Raw genomic sequence first — 14,537 nt, forward strand, 5'->3', positions numbered from 1 at the left:
AGCAGAGGTGGGACTGAGCGCCGGTGTGTTTGGGGTAAACACACGACTCCGGCAGCTCCAAAGATGACTGGGCTGTGGGGCAGGGTGGCGTGATAAAGACCTGGCAGGGATCACTGCGGTGCATCTGCCGGCAACACGGTGGAAAGCTACCTGACAGTTGCTTCTCACACATCAGATAAGATTACAGGTAGACCTGCTCCACCTGTTTAAACAAACCCATGTGCACACGTGCCGCTGTGTGTGTGTGTGTGTGTGTGTGTGTGTGTGTGTGTGTGTGTGTAGCCCGGGAAAAAGAGATAGAGATAACAGACTAATCCAGTGGCAGGTGCATGCTTGTAATTGGGACGGCTAAAGATATAGACTGATGAAGGAGCTCATTATTATTTATGTGTTTGATTTATGTAAGCACAGAGGGTGTGTGTGTGTGGTGGGGGTGAGCTGTTTGTGTGCATTTTTAAAGAGTGTGTGACTTCTTTTGAGCTTCTCCTTGTGAATTAAGCACAACGCAGATGTTATGTCAGAGATTTGAAGACCAGATCAGACAGAAATAAATAGAAGTTAAACATCAGTTCTAGTTATCGATCAGCGACTAAAGGTCAGACGTCACCCCTGCTTTACTCGTTGGACGGCGCTCACGCCAGTCAGCTGCAACAGCAAAAAAAAGAAAAAGAAAAGAAAGGAGGCCTTTGCCAACCAGCCGATGACATCACCTGCATGATTTAATGATGGCAGCTCAAAGCGGGCGATTACAGCATGGAGATACATCCTGCCATACACGGCAACACACAACCACATACATACACACACACACCATACAGCGTGGCTCCTTTTGGCTCTAGCCTGACATCTAGCGACACAAGCTGTAATGTGATATTTACATGACACTGACATGTTAACATAATGGGTCTGAGGAGGAGGTGGTGGAGGAAGAGGAGGAATCTCTGCACTGTGGAGTGTGCGGAGCTGCTGGGTGTTTAGTGGGGACTCTTGTTTCTCACTTTAATAATTGTAAGTACAGGTTGTTGTTGGCTTCATGGTTCACCGCAGCCCCCCCCCCCCCCCCCCCCCCCCCCACTCCCCTCGCACCGCCAGGATGCACGGAGTAAATAAAAGCTGCCGTCATCTTACCTGAGTCTCTTTTTAAATCTGCCGGCTGTGATGTCATGGCGTGTTGTAAGGAGTCGCAAATAGCAGGTTTGGGGCGAGATTGTTTTTGGGTGGGTGTTTTCTCAGCATTTCCTTGCTTTACCCCTCCAACCGAAAAACACTCAGACACATTACACAGGATCTATATTTAGTCACTACCCAACCACATGAAGCTAATTTGGATCTAAGTATATCCCTCACAGCCAGGAAACGGATACACACACACACACACACACACACACACACACACACACACACACACATATATATATATATATATATATATATATATATATATATATATATATATATATATATATATATATATATATATATATATATATATATATTTATATTTATATTTATATTTATATATGGACACACACACACACATATATATATATATATATTTATATATGGACACACACACACCACAAGTTTGCCTTCCTTCAGTGGAGTCTGACAGGAATGAGGTCAGGCACACGGATCCTCATTGCACATTATTATTATTATTATTATTACCAGTTTTTTTTTCTTTTTTATTCAGCCAATGGCAAGAGGAGGTGGGAGTGGTCCGACTCAAAAATCGGGATGGCGACAGGCGCTGATTGGCGCTCACGTCTCGCGATAAAGCTATAAAAGGGCGAGGTTCTCGTTGTTGTGTTTACAGTAATATCAGGGAGCTCGCAGGGAAACAGGGAGACTATGAGAAAGCGCAGCAGCTCCATTCAGCCACATGGTCTCTCAGCCGCACGGAAGAGCTGCGCTGCTCACAGCCAGGTTCACGTAAGGGACTCGCACTGCTGCGGCCCACAGCGGCGCGCTTTCAGCCTTGCTCTGCGAGTGTTCAGCCGCACAGGCAGTTGAAAATTAGTTTCCGGATTATTAGTTTAAAAAAAAACTGTCGCTGAGAAGCGCAGAAGAAGAAAAGTTAAGAAACCCGAGCGTCTCCAAAGCGTGCTGAACTGAAAAGAGAGAGACAGACTTGGATGGACTTTTTTTGTTTAGAGACCTGCTCACAGCAGTGCTCCGACTCCAACAAGAAGTGAGGAATACGGTTTTGAAAAACTTTGTGAAAGCACTGAGCGGTGTTTTCAGACACTTTGGAGAGAGATGGTGCAGCACATAAGCCAGACAGAGAGCGCCCACGCTCATTCCCCCGGCGGGGACTCCACGGACACGGGAGAGATGGACCTGGAGATGGATGCGTCTCCTACCCCGGGGTCCCCCTCCTCCCGGGAGCGGAGCGACTTGGCGTGGTGCAAAACTCCGACGGGACACATCAAGAGACCCATGAATGCGTTCATGGTGTGGTCCCAGATCGAAAGGAGGAAGATCATGGAGCAGTCGCCGGACATGCACAACGCGGAGATCTCCAAGCGGCTCGGGAAACGCTGGAAGCTGCTGAAAGACACGGACAAGATCCCGTTCATCCGTGAGGCGGAGCGGCTCAGGCTCAAACACATGGCCGACTATCCAGACTACAAGTACCGGCCCAGGAAGAAAGTGAAGTCAGGGAGCGGGGCGAGTAAGCAGGCGGACCGCGGGGAGAAGAGCGGGGAGCGCGGCGCCAAGTCCGGGGTCAAGAGAAGCCCCGCGTCCAAAGGAGTGAGCAGGACGCACAAGCAGGGGGGCGTGAGGAGCGCGGCGGCGCAGGACTACGCCTCTCCCGGTGACCACCAGTCGCTCTTCAAATCCAGGTCAGTGTCCGGGGCCAGGCAGATCCCGGAGAAGCGCAGCGGAGAGGCTCGGCGCGCGCACATGTTCGGAGGGGCTGGCAGCCTGGAGAGCGGGCCTCCGTCCGTGGGAGTCCCGGCCAGTCCCGCCTTGAGCAGCTCGGCGGAGTCCAGCGACCCGCTCAGCCTGTACGAAGAGCAGAGCCCGGCGGCCAGCGAGACCTCGCACACCGCGCGCCTCAGGTACACCCGCCCTTCTTCTCCAACACCGTCGGCCTCTCACTCCTCCTCCTCCGTCTCGTCCTCGTCATCGGATGAAGAGTTCGAAGACGAGCGGCTCGACCTGAACCCGAGCCCCGGCTTTGAGAGCATGTCTCTGGGCGGCATGGGCTTCTCCGACGCGGAGCTGGACCGGGACTTGGACTGGAGCTTCGGGGAGTGCGGGGCGGGCTCCCACTTCGACTTCTCCGACTACTGCACCCCAGAGGTCAGCGAGATGATCTCAGGAGACTGGCTGGAGTCGACCATCTCCAATCTGGTGTTCACCTACTGAAAGGTGGGAGAGAAGCGCGACGCCCGCCCCACCACCACCCGCCCAGCAACGTTTTGAACTGTTCAAACCCACCCCACCCGACACCTCAGACAGGCGTGTGCGTCCACACCAGAAGATTCCCGCTGTTCTTTCACTAAATGAGGGAGAGTGAAAACTGGAAAGAAAAGGGTAGGCCTGTGTGCGCGTTGAAGCCCAGGCACGCGCTGCTCACAGACTTGTTGGAACTGCGCTCCGTGCGCTTGACGGGAACGCGCAGACCTGTGGGGAGGAGGGGGGGTGGGGTGCTTAGTTTGCATTTGGACTCAGAGGAGGAGTGAATGTAAGCAGAGACCAGTGATACAGACTCGAGCTCGACTGTTCAACCCAATCCGCACAGGATGAAGACTGAGACTGAACATTTGAACATTAATGTTATTTTTGAGGTCGGGACACTTACTGGAGAGCTCGTCGTGTTGGGGTTTTTTATTTGTTTGTTTAAAGATAGCCAATTCACATTGACCATCGAGTTGCTATTCAGGTGTAGTTTTTTTTTCCGAACTAGAAATGTTTTTAATATCAGCAAGCATGCCCTCCACGTTGAGGAGGATTTTGTTGTTGTTTTAAATGCGTAAAAAGGAAGAAAAAAAGTTCATTGCTGCGTAATTACGCAATTTGTGTGACCATAGGACTCAATTCACGATCACCAGCTTCTCTTTCAACGGCAGGACTTTAAACATAGACTGACTCCAAACTTCAGAAGCCCCTTTTCTGAACACTTTTTAAAACACTCAGTGCACAATTCAGGACCAATGCTTTTTCCTCTCCCCCTGACACGCATTCTTTCTGCCTAGTGCTTCAACTTTGTAGTTTCTCTGTGTCAGATGACGTTTTTTTTTTTATATCGATGTATTTATACCGGCCAAACTTTTTTATACATAGAAGTATTGTTCTCGTACAGGTCTCGTTTGTGTTTGTGCACATAACACCTGTCTGTATCCAGCGCGGAAGGGCTAGAAGTGTATCTTATTTAAAACAAAACAACAAAAAAATGTCCGACTTCTCTCACTTTTATGGAGATTTGAGTGTGTCATGATTTTCTACTTGTATTTTTGTACAAAATCTATAGAGAAAAAAAGGAGGGGGACGTTTTTTTTTTCTTCTTCCGGCGAGTGGGTAGCCTACAACATTGTTGTTTGGATCTACATTGGTGTTTTAGTCGTGCAGAGAGAGGGAGGGGTGGGGGGTTTGTTTGGCACAATCTGACCTCACAGTGTTTACAGTATTTACCCACATGCTTCTTAATGGCACAGTGACTCCAGCTTCACCAGCGAAGTAAACAAAGCGCCACTGAGGCTCCCAGCCTGAGTGGTGACTGTGTTTCCAGTACAACACAGACCTAAAAGAAAGTTTAGGCACGAAAGATCCCAGAGAGTCACTGTTTGGATAGAGCTAATACCTCTGTGTGCTTTTTTTTTTTTTTTTTTTTTTAAATTATGGAGATAAGTTTTATTTGAACCACTGGATGGAATTTCACACTCATTCCACTTTTTGCCTAGACTTTTTTGGAGGGAGGGGAGATGTATGAAGTGCTTCATCTGTTATTGCGCAAATTGCATTGAAAAAAAAAAATAGTATTTAACCTTTCTGTACCTGTTGGCTAAGTATAGCAGGCTAATTGTTTTCCTATATTATGGCATGGCAAATAGCATTTGTATTTCAGATTCAGGTATATGTAGCTATAGCTGTTGTGTTTAAGATTTTTAAAGAATAATAACGAAATATTTATGTAAACTGACTGTACTATAAGCAAAGATTGTGTGTGTTTTTTTTATGTATGATGATGATGATTGACAGGCACTAGGACAGCCATCTTTGGACATGTTGAAGATGATTGTGGTCCAGGAGTTTCTTTCCTTTCTTTTTTCTTTTTTCTTTTCTTAATTTTCTTTTAAAGATTTTTTTTTCTAGCGTCCTTTTTTTTTCTTTCATTTGTGCAATATGCTGTGTATGATCATGTTTTGTCCAATCATGCCAATATCTGATGTTTTATGCTCAAAAACCAGCCAATGTTTGGGTCAATCACTGCCTCTCAGACCTCTGTACAGATTGTTGTTTTTTATTATTTTTATTTTCTTCCAAGAAGGAAATAAAATCAGCTGGAACTGAAAATGTTTCTCGTCTGTGTATATACAAGTTTACTAGATTTTACATAGTTCGTACCTTCCTAGAGGACAAACATAAGCACCACCGTGTGGTTAGCTGACAGCAGGCTCTCCAAAATCTCCAATCTGGTGTTTACATCCTGTCTGAGCATGAGCGTGCGTGAACATGTGTGCAGCTCACGGGGGTGTTTGCCGTAGGTAAGTGTGCAGCTGCAGACAGTGAATCAATAGGCACCCAGTGAATCGATAGGAGTGGTCTCCTCCTCTCTCGCTTACTCCATCTCATTCTGCACGTGCAAAAAACGTGGCTGCCATGGAAACACTGTATCCAAGAGAGAGGTTGCAATCCACTGGGGAGCAGTACGGCACTCGCCCGTGTGTGTGTGTGTGTGAGATGGATAAGGGGACACAGACTGATCCATCAGAGTGGGGTGGTGGGAGGGGGATAAAGGGGGGTGGCAGACATTTCTGCAAGGCATGACTGGAATAAAGGAGGCATGTGTCTGTGTGTGTGTGCCAAAGGGGGGGAGGGAAGGAGAGGGTAGAGAAGGGGGATGTTTGTCTGTCCTGGTGGATTGTGCAGGAGACTGCTCCCAAATCCAATTAATTCCTTCTGGATGCATTCATTTGTCTCCTACATCTGATGAGAGAGAGAGAGAGAGCCACACATGGAGAGAGAGCAAGAGAGACCCCTAAGGTTCAGCATTTAGTGTGTATCAATTTACGCCCTTTTCCACAAGAGACATTGGTAATTATTTCCATCTCCCCTCCTCTGTCAGGGGAGCATGGTCGTCTCCGGCTTTCCTCTGACATCTCAGCCTGGGTACTGAGAGGGAGATAAGGCATGGCCATTACAGGCAGCGCACCATCCCAAAGATGAGACACCGGCTCCCGGGATGTCTGCAATAAGCTTGACATTACTGTGGAAATGGTGTGTGAGGTGTTGTCTGAGGTGTTCACTCTGTTTCAGAAAGAGGGAAAAAAGTTCAGTCTGGTCCTCAGAGTGTGGGGATGAAAAAGACACATACTGAGGGTCAGTGCGGACTAGTTTGTTTGTCTCCTCTGTTAACCTGAGTGTGTCAGACACCATCAAGATCAAGTGACCGTGACTGCTTCAAATACAGGCCAACAATAAAATACCAGCCATCTGAACAAAGGTACACATTTTTAACCCTTTATTAATGAGTTCTTATTTTTTTCTTTTATAAAATCATCACATGATTGAAGCACGATATGAAATGAAATTGTTTCATGTTTTTGCCTCTGTGCTCAATCTTTCAACAGGAAAGAATCCGGGGAGCCAAATGTCACTACGTGAGAACAACTACCTGAATTTTTCCATTTTCTCCTGCTTTATATTGCGATTGAGAAACTGCTGGGTGTATGAAAAGCTGAGCATGAATGTGAATGTGTGAATGGGTGAATGTGGTTTGTAATTAAATCCCTCTGAGCGGTTGATGAGATTGGAAGTGCAGCCCAGTTCAAGGCTAAATATTTTACTCTTCTGCAATTCTTTGACAAATAGCTGTAAAGTTTCAGATTCAGCTTTTACACACACACAGTAGAACATATAAGCTTAGAAAATAAATGGCTAAATCCATCACTCTGAATGTTTTCTGCTTTTAAAAGTAGACAATATTGGTGTCTAGTTAGGGCCTTCTTGCCATGTTTCCTTTGAAATGTACCAGCAAAGAGAAGTTTGTCCACTAAACTTTCTTACCTGACCAGTCCCTCTCATTTCTCTTGTGACACTTTTGTAAAGCCTTACCCAGCTTGATCTAAAAGTGTATTAAGCATAGACTGTATTTAAAAGATGGCATAACTACCATAGCGTTAGTTAAAGTCATTCTTTAACTCCCCCGTTGTGAGCATCCTCACTGTCCCCATCTTTGTTTTCTGAAACTGGGCAGCGACACTCATGGGACAGATGTAGCTGTGAAACCAAGTGACACTGCCCACTTATTCAGTAACAACATTTAAACTAACAAAGAGCAAGTCCCACAGCCTGACCTGCTTTGTCCTCCTTATGGAAAGTAAGAAAGTGAACATCACTTGAGATAATAAATCCACCAGATAATTGTTTACTCAAGAGAGCCGAGGAGTGTCTTCCATGTCGACATCTACAGCTAATTTTTTTCTCGCCCCCCTGCTGGCTGTTAGAAGGAATGCAAGTTTATAAGGTACTCCAAAGCAAATAAATCAAAAGCTTGTTTCAGACAGTGAATAAACTGATTTTATTTTATTGTCTTTTGTGTCCGGCTGAACAAAGTGTTAGTGCAAGATAACAACAAAGGAATCATTCGCACAATTCATGCAAACTGTCTCAAACAGAGCACAGGAAGAAAATTATACTGCTGCAAGATTCCAGTATTAGTAAGACTTTATTTTTGTGTGACTTGGTTTTTAATTGGAATGGATTTTTTAAGACTGACATATTGATATATTAACAGATTTATAATAATGTGTATCGTGTTTTATCTGTGTCATTTTTATGTTTGACTTTTAACATTTTTATAGTGTTATGTTAAGCGATTTACAAGCCTCGAATAACTGTGTCATACTACAGACTGTCCCTGGGCTACAGTGTGTATTTCCTCTATGACAGAGCAAGAATAACCTGGAGCATTACTACAAAAGTATTACATCAAAGTGTCCAGGATTATTGCGGTGATGCCACATAAGATAAATAAAGCATAAAGTGAGAGGAGATCACTGCTAACTGCTGAGCTCATACACCGTGTTTCCCTATGGGAATATTATATCATATATAATATCACACAGAAAGCACAGCAGATAAAAATACCATTTAATTCATACAAACGCGCCTTTGAACACCACAGATGTGTTCAGGGTCCCTGCAGACTTACTGCAGGAGTATTGGAGTGATTTTTCGCATGCTGCCGGTGAAGTTGAAGGCGGGATACTAAGTCATGAGGCATGCATAGACAAAGAAGTACACAAACACCGCCGTTATGGCAGGCAGCAGTGGCGTCGTTAGGCCTATTTTAGGGGTGCTGAAGCCTCCCTAAAATATTCTTAAGCCCCCCTAAATAATTTGGTGGGGTTTTTTTTTTTTTTTTTTTTTTTTTTTTTAACTTATTCGATATTTTTTTTTACAGAACTTGCAGACAAATTCAATATAAAGATGCAGGAATATGAGTTTAAAGAAATAATAATATAAACCTGTCGCTATTCACACAAATATGATCATAACTCGGTTGGTCCCTTTCGCTTTACATTGTTAAGGTAGCGTCAGTGCTTCGTTATCCAATCCCTTCCAGTTGTTCACAGGGGACATCCACATGACTGAAAATCCAGTCCTCGTTTTCACTGCTACTTTACACTCCGCTCGTATACACCTGCGGACACACTAGCGTGCATGTGGCAAACGGCAAGAAATCATGGATATACGCAAGTTTTTCAAGAAAGTAAGTCTTCATCACTGGCTGGTAGTAACAATTAGTTAGCTCCAGCTAACAGCAGAGAGTCCCATGTAAATAATGAACCAGGTGCTCCCCATTTTGTAAATAAAAACCTGGCTAGCGCACTAAGTTAAATTGTTAGCATAATGTTAATTTCTGTCACTCGTTTTAGCTCTGAAAAATCCAGCTGAGCTCATTCAGGTATGGTTATCATCAGTGGAAATAATAATAATCACTCCATCCCCATTAACCTGTAGGAGTCAGGGCAGAGGAGCACAGAGAGGCAGAGGGGAGAGACGTCTGCTGGAGAGGTGAGTCAAAGGATGGAGTCATTTGTGATGGAGACAGTCTGATTAGAATTTTATGGGACTCAATATGGATATGAAATATGAAACATTTCAGTCACGGTACAACATATAAGACCTGTTTAACTTGAGCTTTTATTTAGGAGAGTCAAGGTTAGAAAGTGGAGAGAGCAAAGAGAGAGAGATATATATAAGTCAAATTAGCCTGACTCACATATTTTTGAGGGTTCTAGTTTAATATTACTTCAATTCAAGTAATTTAGTAATATTTTTCAGGGCTTTAAATTGCAACCATTTTAGTCACATGCGTGCTCAAAATATAATGTTTGTAACTTCAAAATATTTGGGAGCAACAAATTACTGTGGAGCGGGAGCAGAAGTCATGATATTAGCAATTTACATTACAATTCAGTATGTTTTAATGTATCTTGAAGGGTGAGGCAGAAGGAGTGGCTGAGGGAGAAAAAGGTCAACAGGCAAGTTCAAGTCAGAGAGAGCAAGGAGAGACAGAGGAGCTGCAGCAAATAGATCGAGAGGCAGAGGAAGATCAAGTTATTACAGAGAGAGGAGAGCAAACAGGCCAAGAGAGGGAAAATGATGAAGCAGCTGCAGCAACTCATTCTACTACAGGGTTTGATTTAGGTGACAAAGACACAGGGCCCAGACAGGTGAAGCTGAAGAGCTATCCACATGATACTTTTGGTACACAGAAGCGAGCATTTAACCACAGCTGGTTTGAAAAGCACAACTGGTTAGAATATTCAGTCAACCAGAATGCAGCTTTCTGCTTCCCATGTAGAGTGTTTGGCAAAAACATCAAACATGATAGTTTGGTCAGTAACGGTTGCAAGAACTGGAAGAAAGCTTTAGTCATCTTTGGCAAGCATGAGATGGCACAAACACATAAGGACAGTGTTGTTACATGGAAAAGCTACCAGGGAACTAGCAAACAGGGAAACGTTGCACAGATGATAGCAACTGCAAATGTGAGTGAGATAGTCGAAAGAAGAGAGTATCTCAGACGAATTGTTGCAGTCACCTCTATGTTAGGGAGACAGGGACTCCCTTTTCGTGGTCATGATGAAGGTGAAGACAGCCCAAACAGAGGGAATTTTCTTGCATGCATGGAGCTTTTGAAGGAGTTTGATCCTTTTCTTCAAAAACATAATCCCCCATCAAATGCACAGTATATCTCACCAACATCCCAGAATGACATGATTGACTGTTGTGCCCAGGAAGTTACTAGTGTCATTGTATCTGAAATGACAAAGTCTAAAGTCTATTCCATCATGGTGGATGAGGCAAGGGATAAAAAGGCAGAGCAGTTAGCTGTTTGTGTCAGGTACGTGTCAGAGGGGGCAGTGAAGGAGCGTTTCCTTGCACTTGCAGAGATAAAATCATTTGATGCCCAGTCCATTGCAAATGAGATTCAGCAGCAGATCCAAAACTATGGTCTTGCAGAGCTTAAGTGTGTAGCACAAACATATGATGGTGCAGCCGTTATGAGTGGCTCCACTGGAGGTGTACAAGCACATTTTAGAAGGCTCCATCCTGAGGCTATCTATGTGCATTGTTATGCTCATCAACTCAACCTGGTTTTGTGCAATACTTGCAAGGCTGTCCCAGAGGCTGTGGAGCTTTTCAGCTTGTTGGAGTGTGTGTATTCTTTCTTCAGCACCTCCCTAGTCAATCATCATAAGTTCATGGAGACTCAGGCAAAGCTTGGATTGACAAAAACTGAGCTTGTGCAACTTTCAAACACTCGCTGGGCATGTCAGTTGCGATCAATCAGTGCAGTTCTTGAGACATTGCCTGCCATTTTGGAGTGCCTATCTGCAATTGGATCCCCCATAGCTGTTGGTCTCAGAGCAAAGCTCTACAAGTTCTCAGCAGTCTATGCACTACTGATGTTTCAGTCGATTCTGTCTGTAACCGAAGGACTCCACAAATTCCTGCAGAAAGAGACTTTAGACCTGGCAGAAGCTTTTATCTGCAAACAAGCTGTGTGTGACACACTTAAGGGCAAACACTCAGATGCATTTGCTACAGAGCTGTATGAGAAAACCAAGGCCCTGTGTAACACCCACAGTATCCCTGAACCAGGTGCCAAGACAAGGCACAAACAGAGGAAAATGGAGGATTTTGTCCTGGAGGCAACTGTGGGTTCACGCACTGAATTGAACAACTCAGACACATTGAAAAGAGAGTTACTTTTCCCTTGTGTGGATCGGATGGTTGGCGAGCTTGATCAAAGATTTTGCAGTGTAGATGCAGGGCTGCTAAAAGGCGTCCAGGCATGCAGTCCTAAATCTGAGAACTTCTTGAGTGAACCACACTTGAATGAACTTGCAAAGCACTACAGACTTGACCTGAAAAAGAGGAGGTTCTGGTGGCCAGAAACTTTCTTACCCGGAAAACAGAGGCTGGATGTCCACCCAAAAATATGTTGTCTGTGTACAACCTCCTTGATTCAGACATGTTTCCCTCTCTGAAGGCAACCATCCAAGTTGCCCTAACAGTGCCTGTCAGCAGCTGCTCGTGCGAACGGTCCTTTAGTGCACTGCGTCGGCTGCACTCCTGGCTGCGTCAAACAATGGGTCAGAAAAGACTTCACAGTCTTGCAGTCATGTCTATTGAAAAAGACACGCTTCAGCATCTGAGTCACAACAGAGTGATTGACCGATTTGCCACTCTTAAAAACAGACGTCATTCTTTGATGCTTCCACCCACCAAGTAACTGGTGATTGCAGCCAGAAAAATGTACTTTTTTATTTTCAGTTTTTTTCTTGTTATTGATGCAGCAAACACATTTCCTCTGTTTTTTTGTTGTACTGTATTATAAAGCAGACTGAAATAAAACAATAGATCTATTGGTGGCCTAGGATGTTTAATCTGTCCAAAAAAGTAGGAAAACAATTTCTCAGTCTTTGTTTTCTGTTTGTGAAATTTTGTGCTCATTCACTACGTTCGTTCATGTCGTGTGCATCTCTTGGGGGCTAAGCCCCCCCTGTCCTTAAAACCTAGTGACACCCCTGGCAGGCAGCCCAACTTTGTTTCATTGATTTCAGACCTTTGCGCTCCTGTCGCCTTTGCGGATTTGTAGGGTCGAAGAAAACACAGACAGTCGGACATTCATTTATCCGAAGTGTGGAGATTAAAAACGAAAACTAAAAGTTTGAGAGTGAGACTCAACTTTTATCTGGAGTCATGTGTCAACGTTATGAGTGGAGACTAAAGAAAAGGGAGTCAGAGCCGGGATGTTACTGCGTAAAAGCTCGCAAAATGTGGGACCACCAACTGATGGAAGGAGGCAGGTAGGCTGGGAAAACTTATTTTGTTATGAATAACCTCCTGGAGCAGTTTGACAGCGAAACTTTGATGTGGTCTTTATCTTTATATTTTTATTTTATTCTATAAACGTGGCTCTGACACCTCAAAGATTTGCTCTGGCTTCGGAGTTAGTAAAGAAAAAAAGTGTTCTCAGCGGGGAGATGTGCGCGCTTTTGTTGTCGTGTATGAAAAAGTGCTGTGAAGGTAGTTTCCGAGGGTTGTGTGATACCGACTCTCGACTTTAAAGTCAGCTTCTGTCAGGCAACGCTTCAGCAACTGCAGCCAGTGACAAATGAGCGCAAATGAAGCTCCAGGTTTTTTATCCAGTAGACTCTTCTGACTAATAAGGGTTCTTTGGGGTGTCTGCTGACATCCCAGTTTCAGCACAGGGAGGGCTGGACAGCGGCTGCGTGGAGTGATGTGTGTGCGCGCTACTATGTTTTTAACAAGTTGTGTTTGAAATGATTATGTGTTTGCCTAACCCACAGTGATCTGATGGGTGGGGACCTGAGTGGACAGATGCACAATGAACATTACAGTACAATCCAGTAAAGTGGGCAGTTAGTGCAGGCTTAATGATGTCTGGCAGCAGGGAGTGGGGGTGGGCTCAGGACATCTTTGCCTCCGGGGTTGCTGGCTGGATAAACTGCCTTGTGCTTCTATTAAACATCCATCGGCAGATAAACTGCGGACTGACACAAATTGACAGATCATAGCTGTAAACACATGACTGTGGCTCTCTAATGGTGGGCTGTTCCTCATAATAATAATAACAATAAACTCAGACACCAAGGCTTCTATATGTATACATCCTCACATCAGCATTTCTGCCAATAACAGCAAGTTCAAATAAATCCTGGTGTGGAAGGTGGTGTTGATGGAAGGCGAAATGAAGATTAAGTTTCACTTTTTAAGAAATCTACACTTTTCTCAAAGGCAGTATAACTTTCCAGGGCCCTTGCATTTAAAGCATTATCTTCGTTCAGTTCACTTCAGTTCAGTTATATTTATATAGCACCAAATCAGGCAACAGCCTCCTGTTGTTGTGCTTTCTTTTGTAAGGTAAAGACCCTAAAATAATAGAAAACCCCAAACAATGAGACATCCCCCTGTTAGCAAGGACTTGGTGACAGTGGGAAGAAAAAACTCCCTTTTAACAGGAAGAAACCTCCAGCAGAATCAGGCTCAGGGAGGGGCGGGCAGCTGACGCTACCGATGGGGGTGAGGGGAGGAAGACAGGACAAAAAAAGCACAAATGAATAACTAATGACTGAATGCAGAGTGGTGTTTAGATACATAGTGAGTGAAGAAAAAAAACACTTAGTGCATCACGGGAAGCCCCCAGCAGCTTAGGCCTATTGCAGTGTAACTAAAGGAAGCATCAGGGTCACCTGATTCAACCATAACTATTAAGCTTTATCAAAAAGGAAAGTTTTAAGCCTAATTTAAAAAGTAGCGAAAGTTCCATCTCCAGAATCCAAACTGGGATCTGCTTCCATTTAAGAGGGGCCTGATTTTTACCCCTTTTTGTAAAAGTGGAAATAGCCACAGATATTGATTGTCTTTTCTTTCATTGTTTTAACACATATTCCCAAATAGATCTTCATTCTTTGATGTGCAAAGACATGGTAGAAAATTAACTGCCAAACATTTTTTGATGCTGATCATCTTTTCCTTCTTTAAAAAAAAAAGGCAAGAAATTTTCAAAAGTTACATTGTGATGCTTTCTTTTTATTACTCATAATGCTGTTGTGAGTAATTTGGAGTTTCTACTGTAAAATTAAGAAAAAAGAATGGTGATTTTGAATACACCAATAGATTTATAAAGAGTATACAAAAAGGTTCTGAGAAGCAAAGCCAATGCGGATGTGCTTTCCGCCTACTTTTAATGGCCACCAGGCTGTGAAAAGACCTCCAGTCCTTTAGAAATCTATGGGAAAATAGCCTTTGGTTCTGACCTCTCT

General features: G+C 44.1%; 1 protein-coding gene and 1 pseudogene across 1 annotated transcript; both read left to right on the plus strand.

The window, feature by feature from the left end:
• The first annotated feature begins 1,827 nt into the window (after nucleotides 1-1,827).
• Nucleotides 1,828-4,515, plus strand: sox4a (SRY-box transcription factor 4a). Its single transcript, XM_085378990.1, has one exon. The coding sequence runs from the start codon at nucleotides 2,260-2,262 to the stop codon at nucleotides 3,373-3,375; it is 1,116 nt and encodes a 371-aa protein (XP_085235116.1). The 5' UTR covers nucleotides 1,828-2,259; the 3' UTR covers nucleotides 3,376-4,515.
• Nucleotides 4,516-9,521: 5,006 nt separating this feature from the next.
• LOC146613982 (zinc finger MYM-type protein 1-like) lies at nucleotides 9,522-12,051 on the plus strand (annotated as a pseudogene).
• The last annotated feature ends 2,486 nt before the right edge of the window (nucleotides 12,052-14,537 follow it).

The sequence above is a fragment of the Diplotaxodon limnothrissa genome, linkage group LG18 (assembly GCF_057381915.1).
Source record: "Diplotaxodon limnothrissa isolate DT_005_m linkage group LG18, D_limnothrissa_male_GT1.1, whole genome shotgun sequence".
NCBI classification, from domain to species: Eukaryota; Metazoa; Chordata; class Actinopteri; order Cichliformes; family Cichlidae; genus Diplotaxodon; species Diplotaxodon limnothrissa.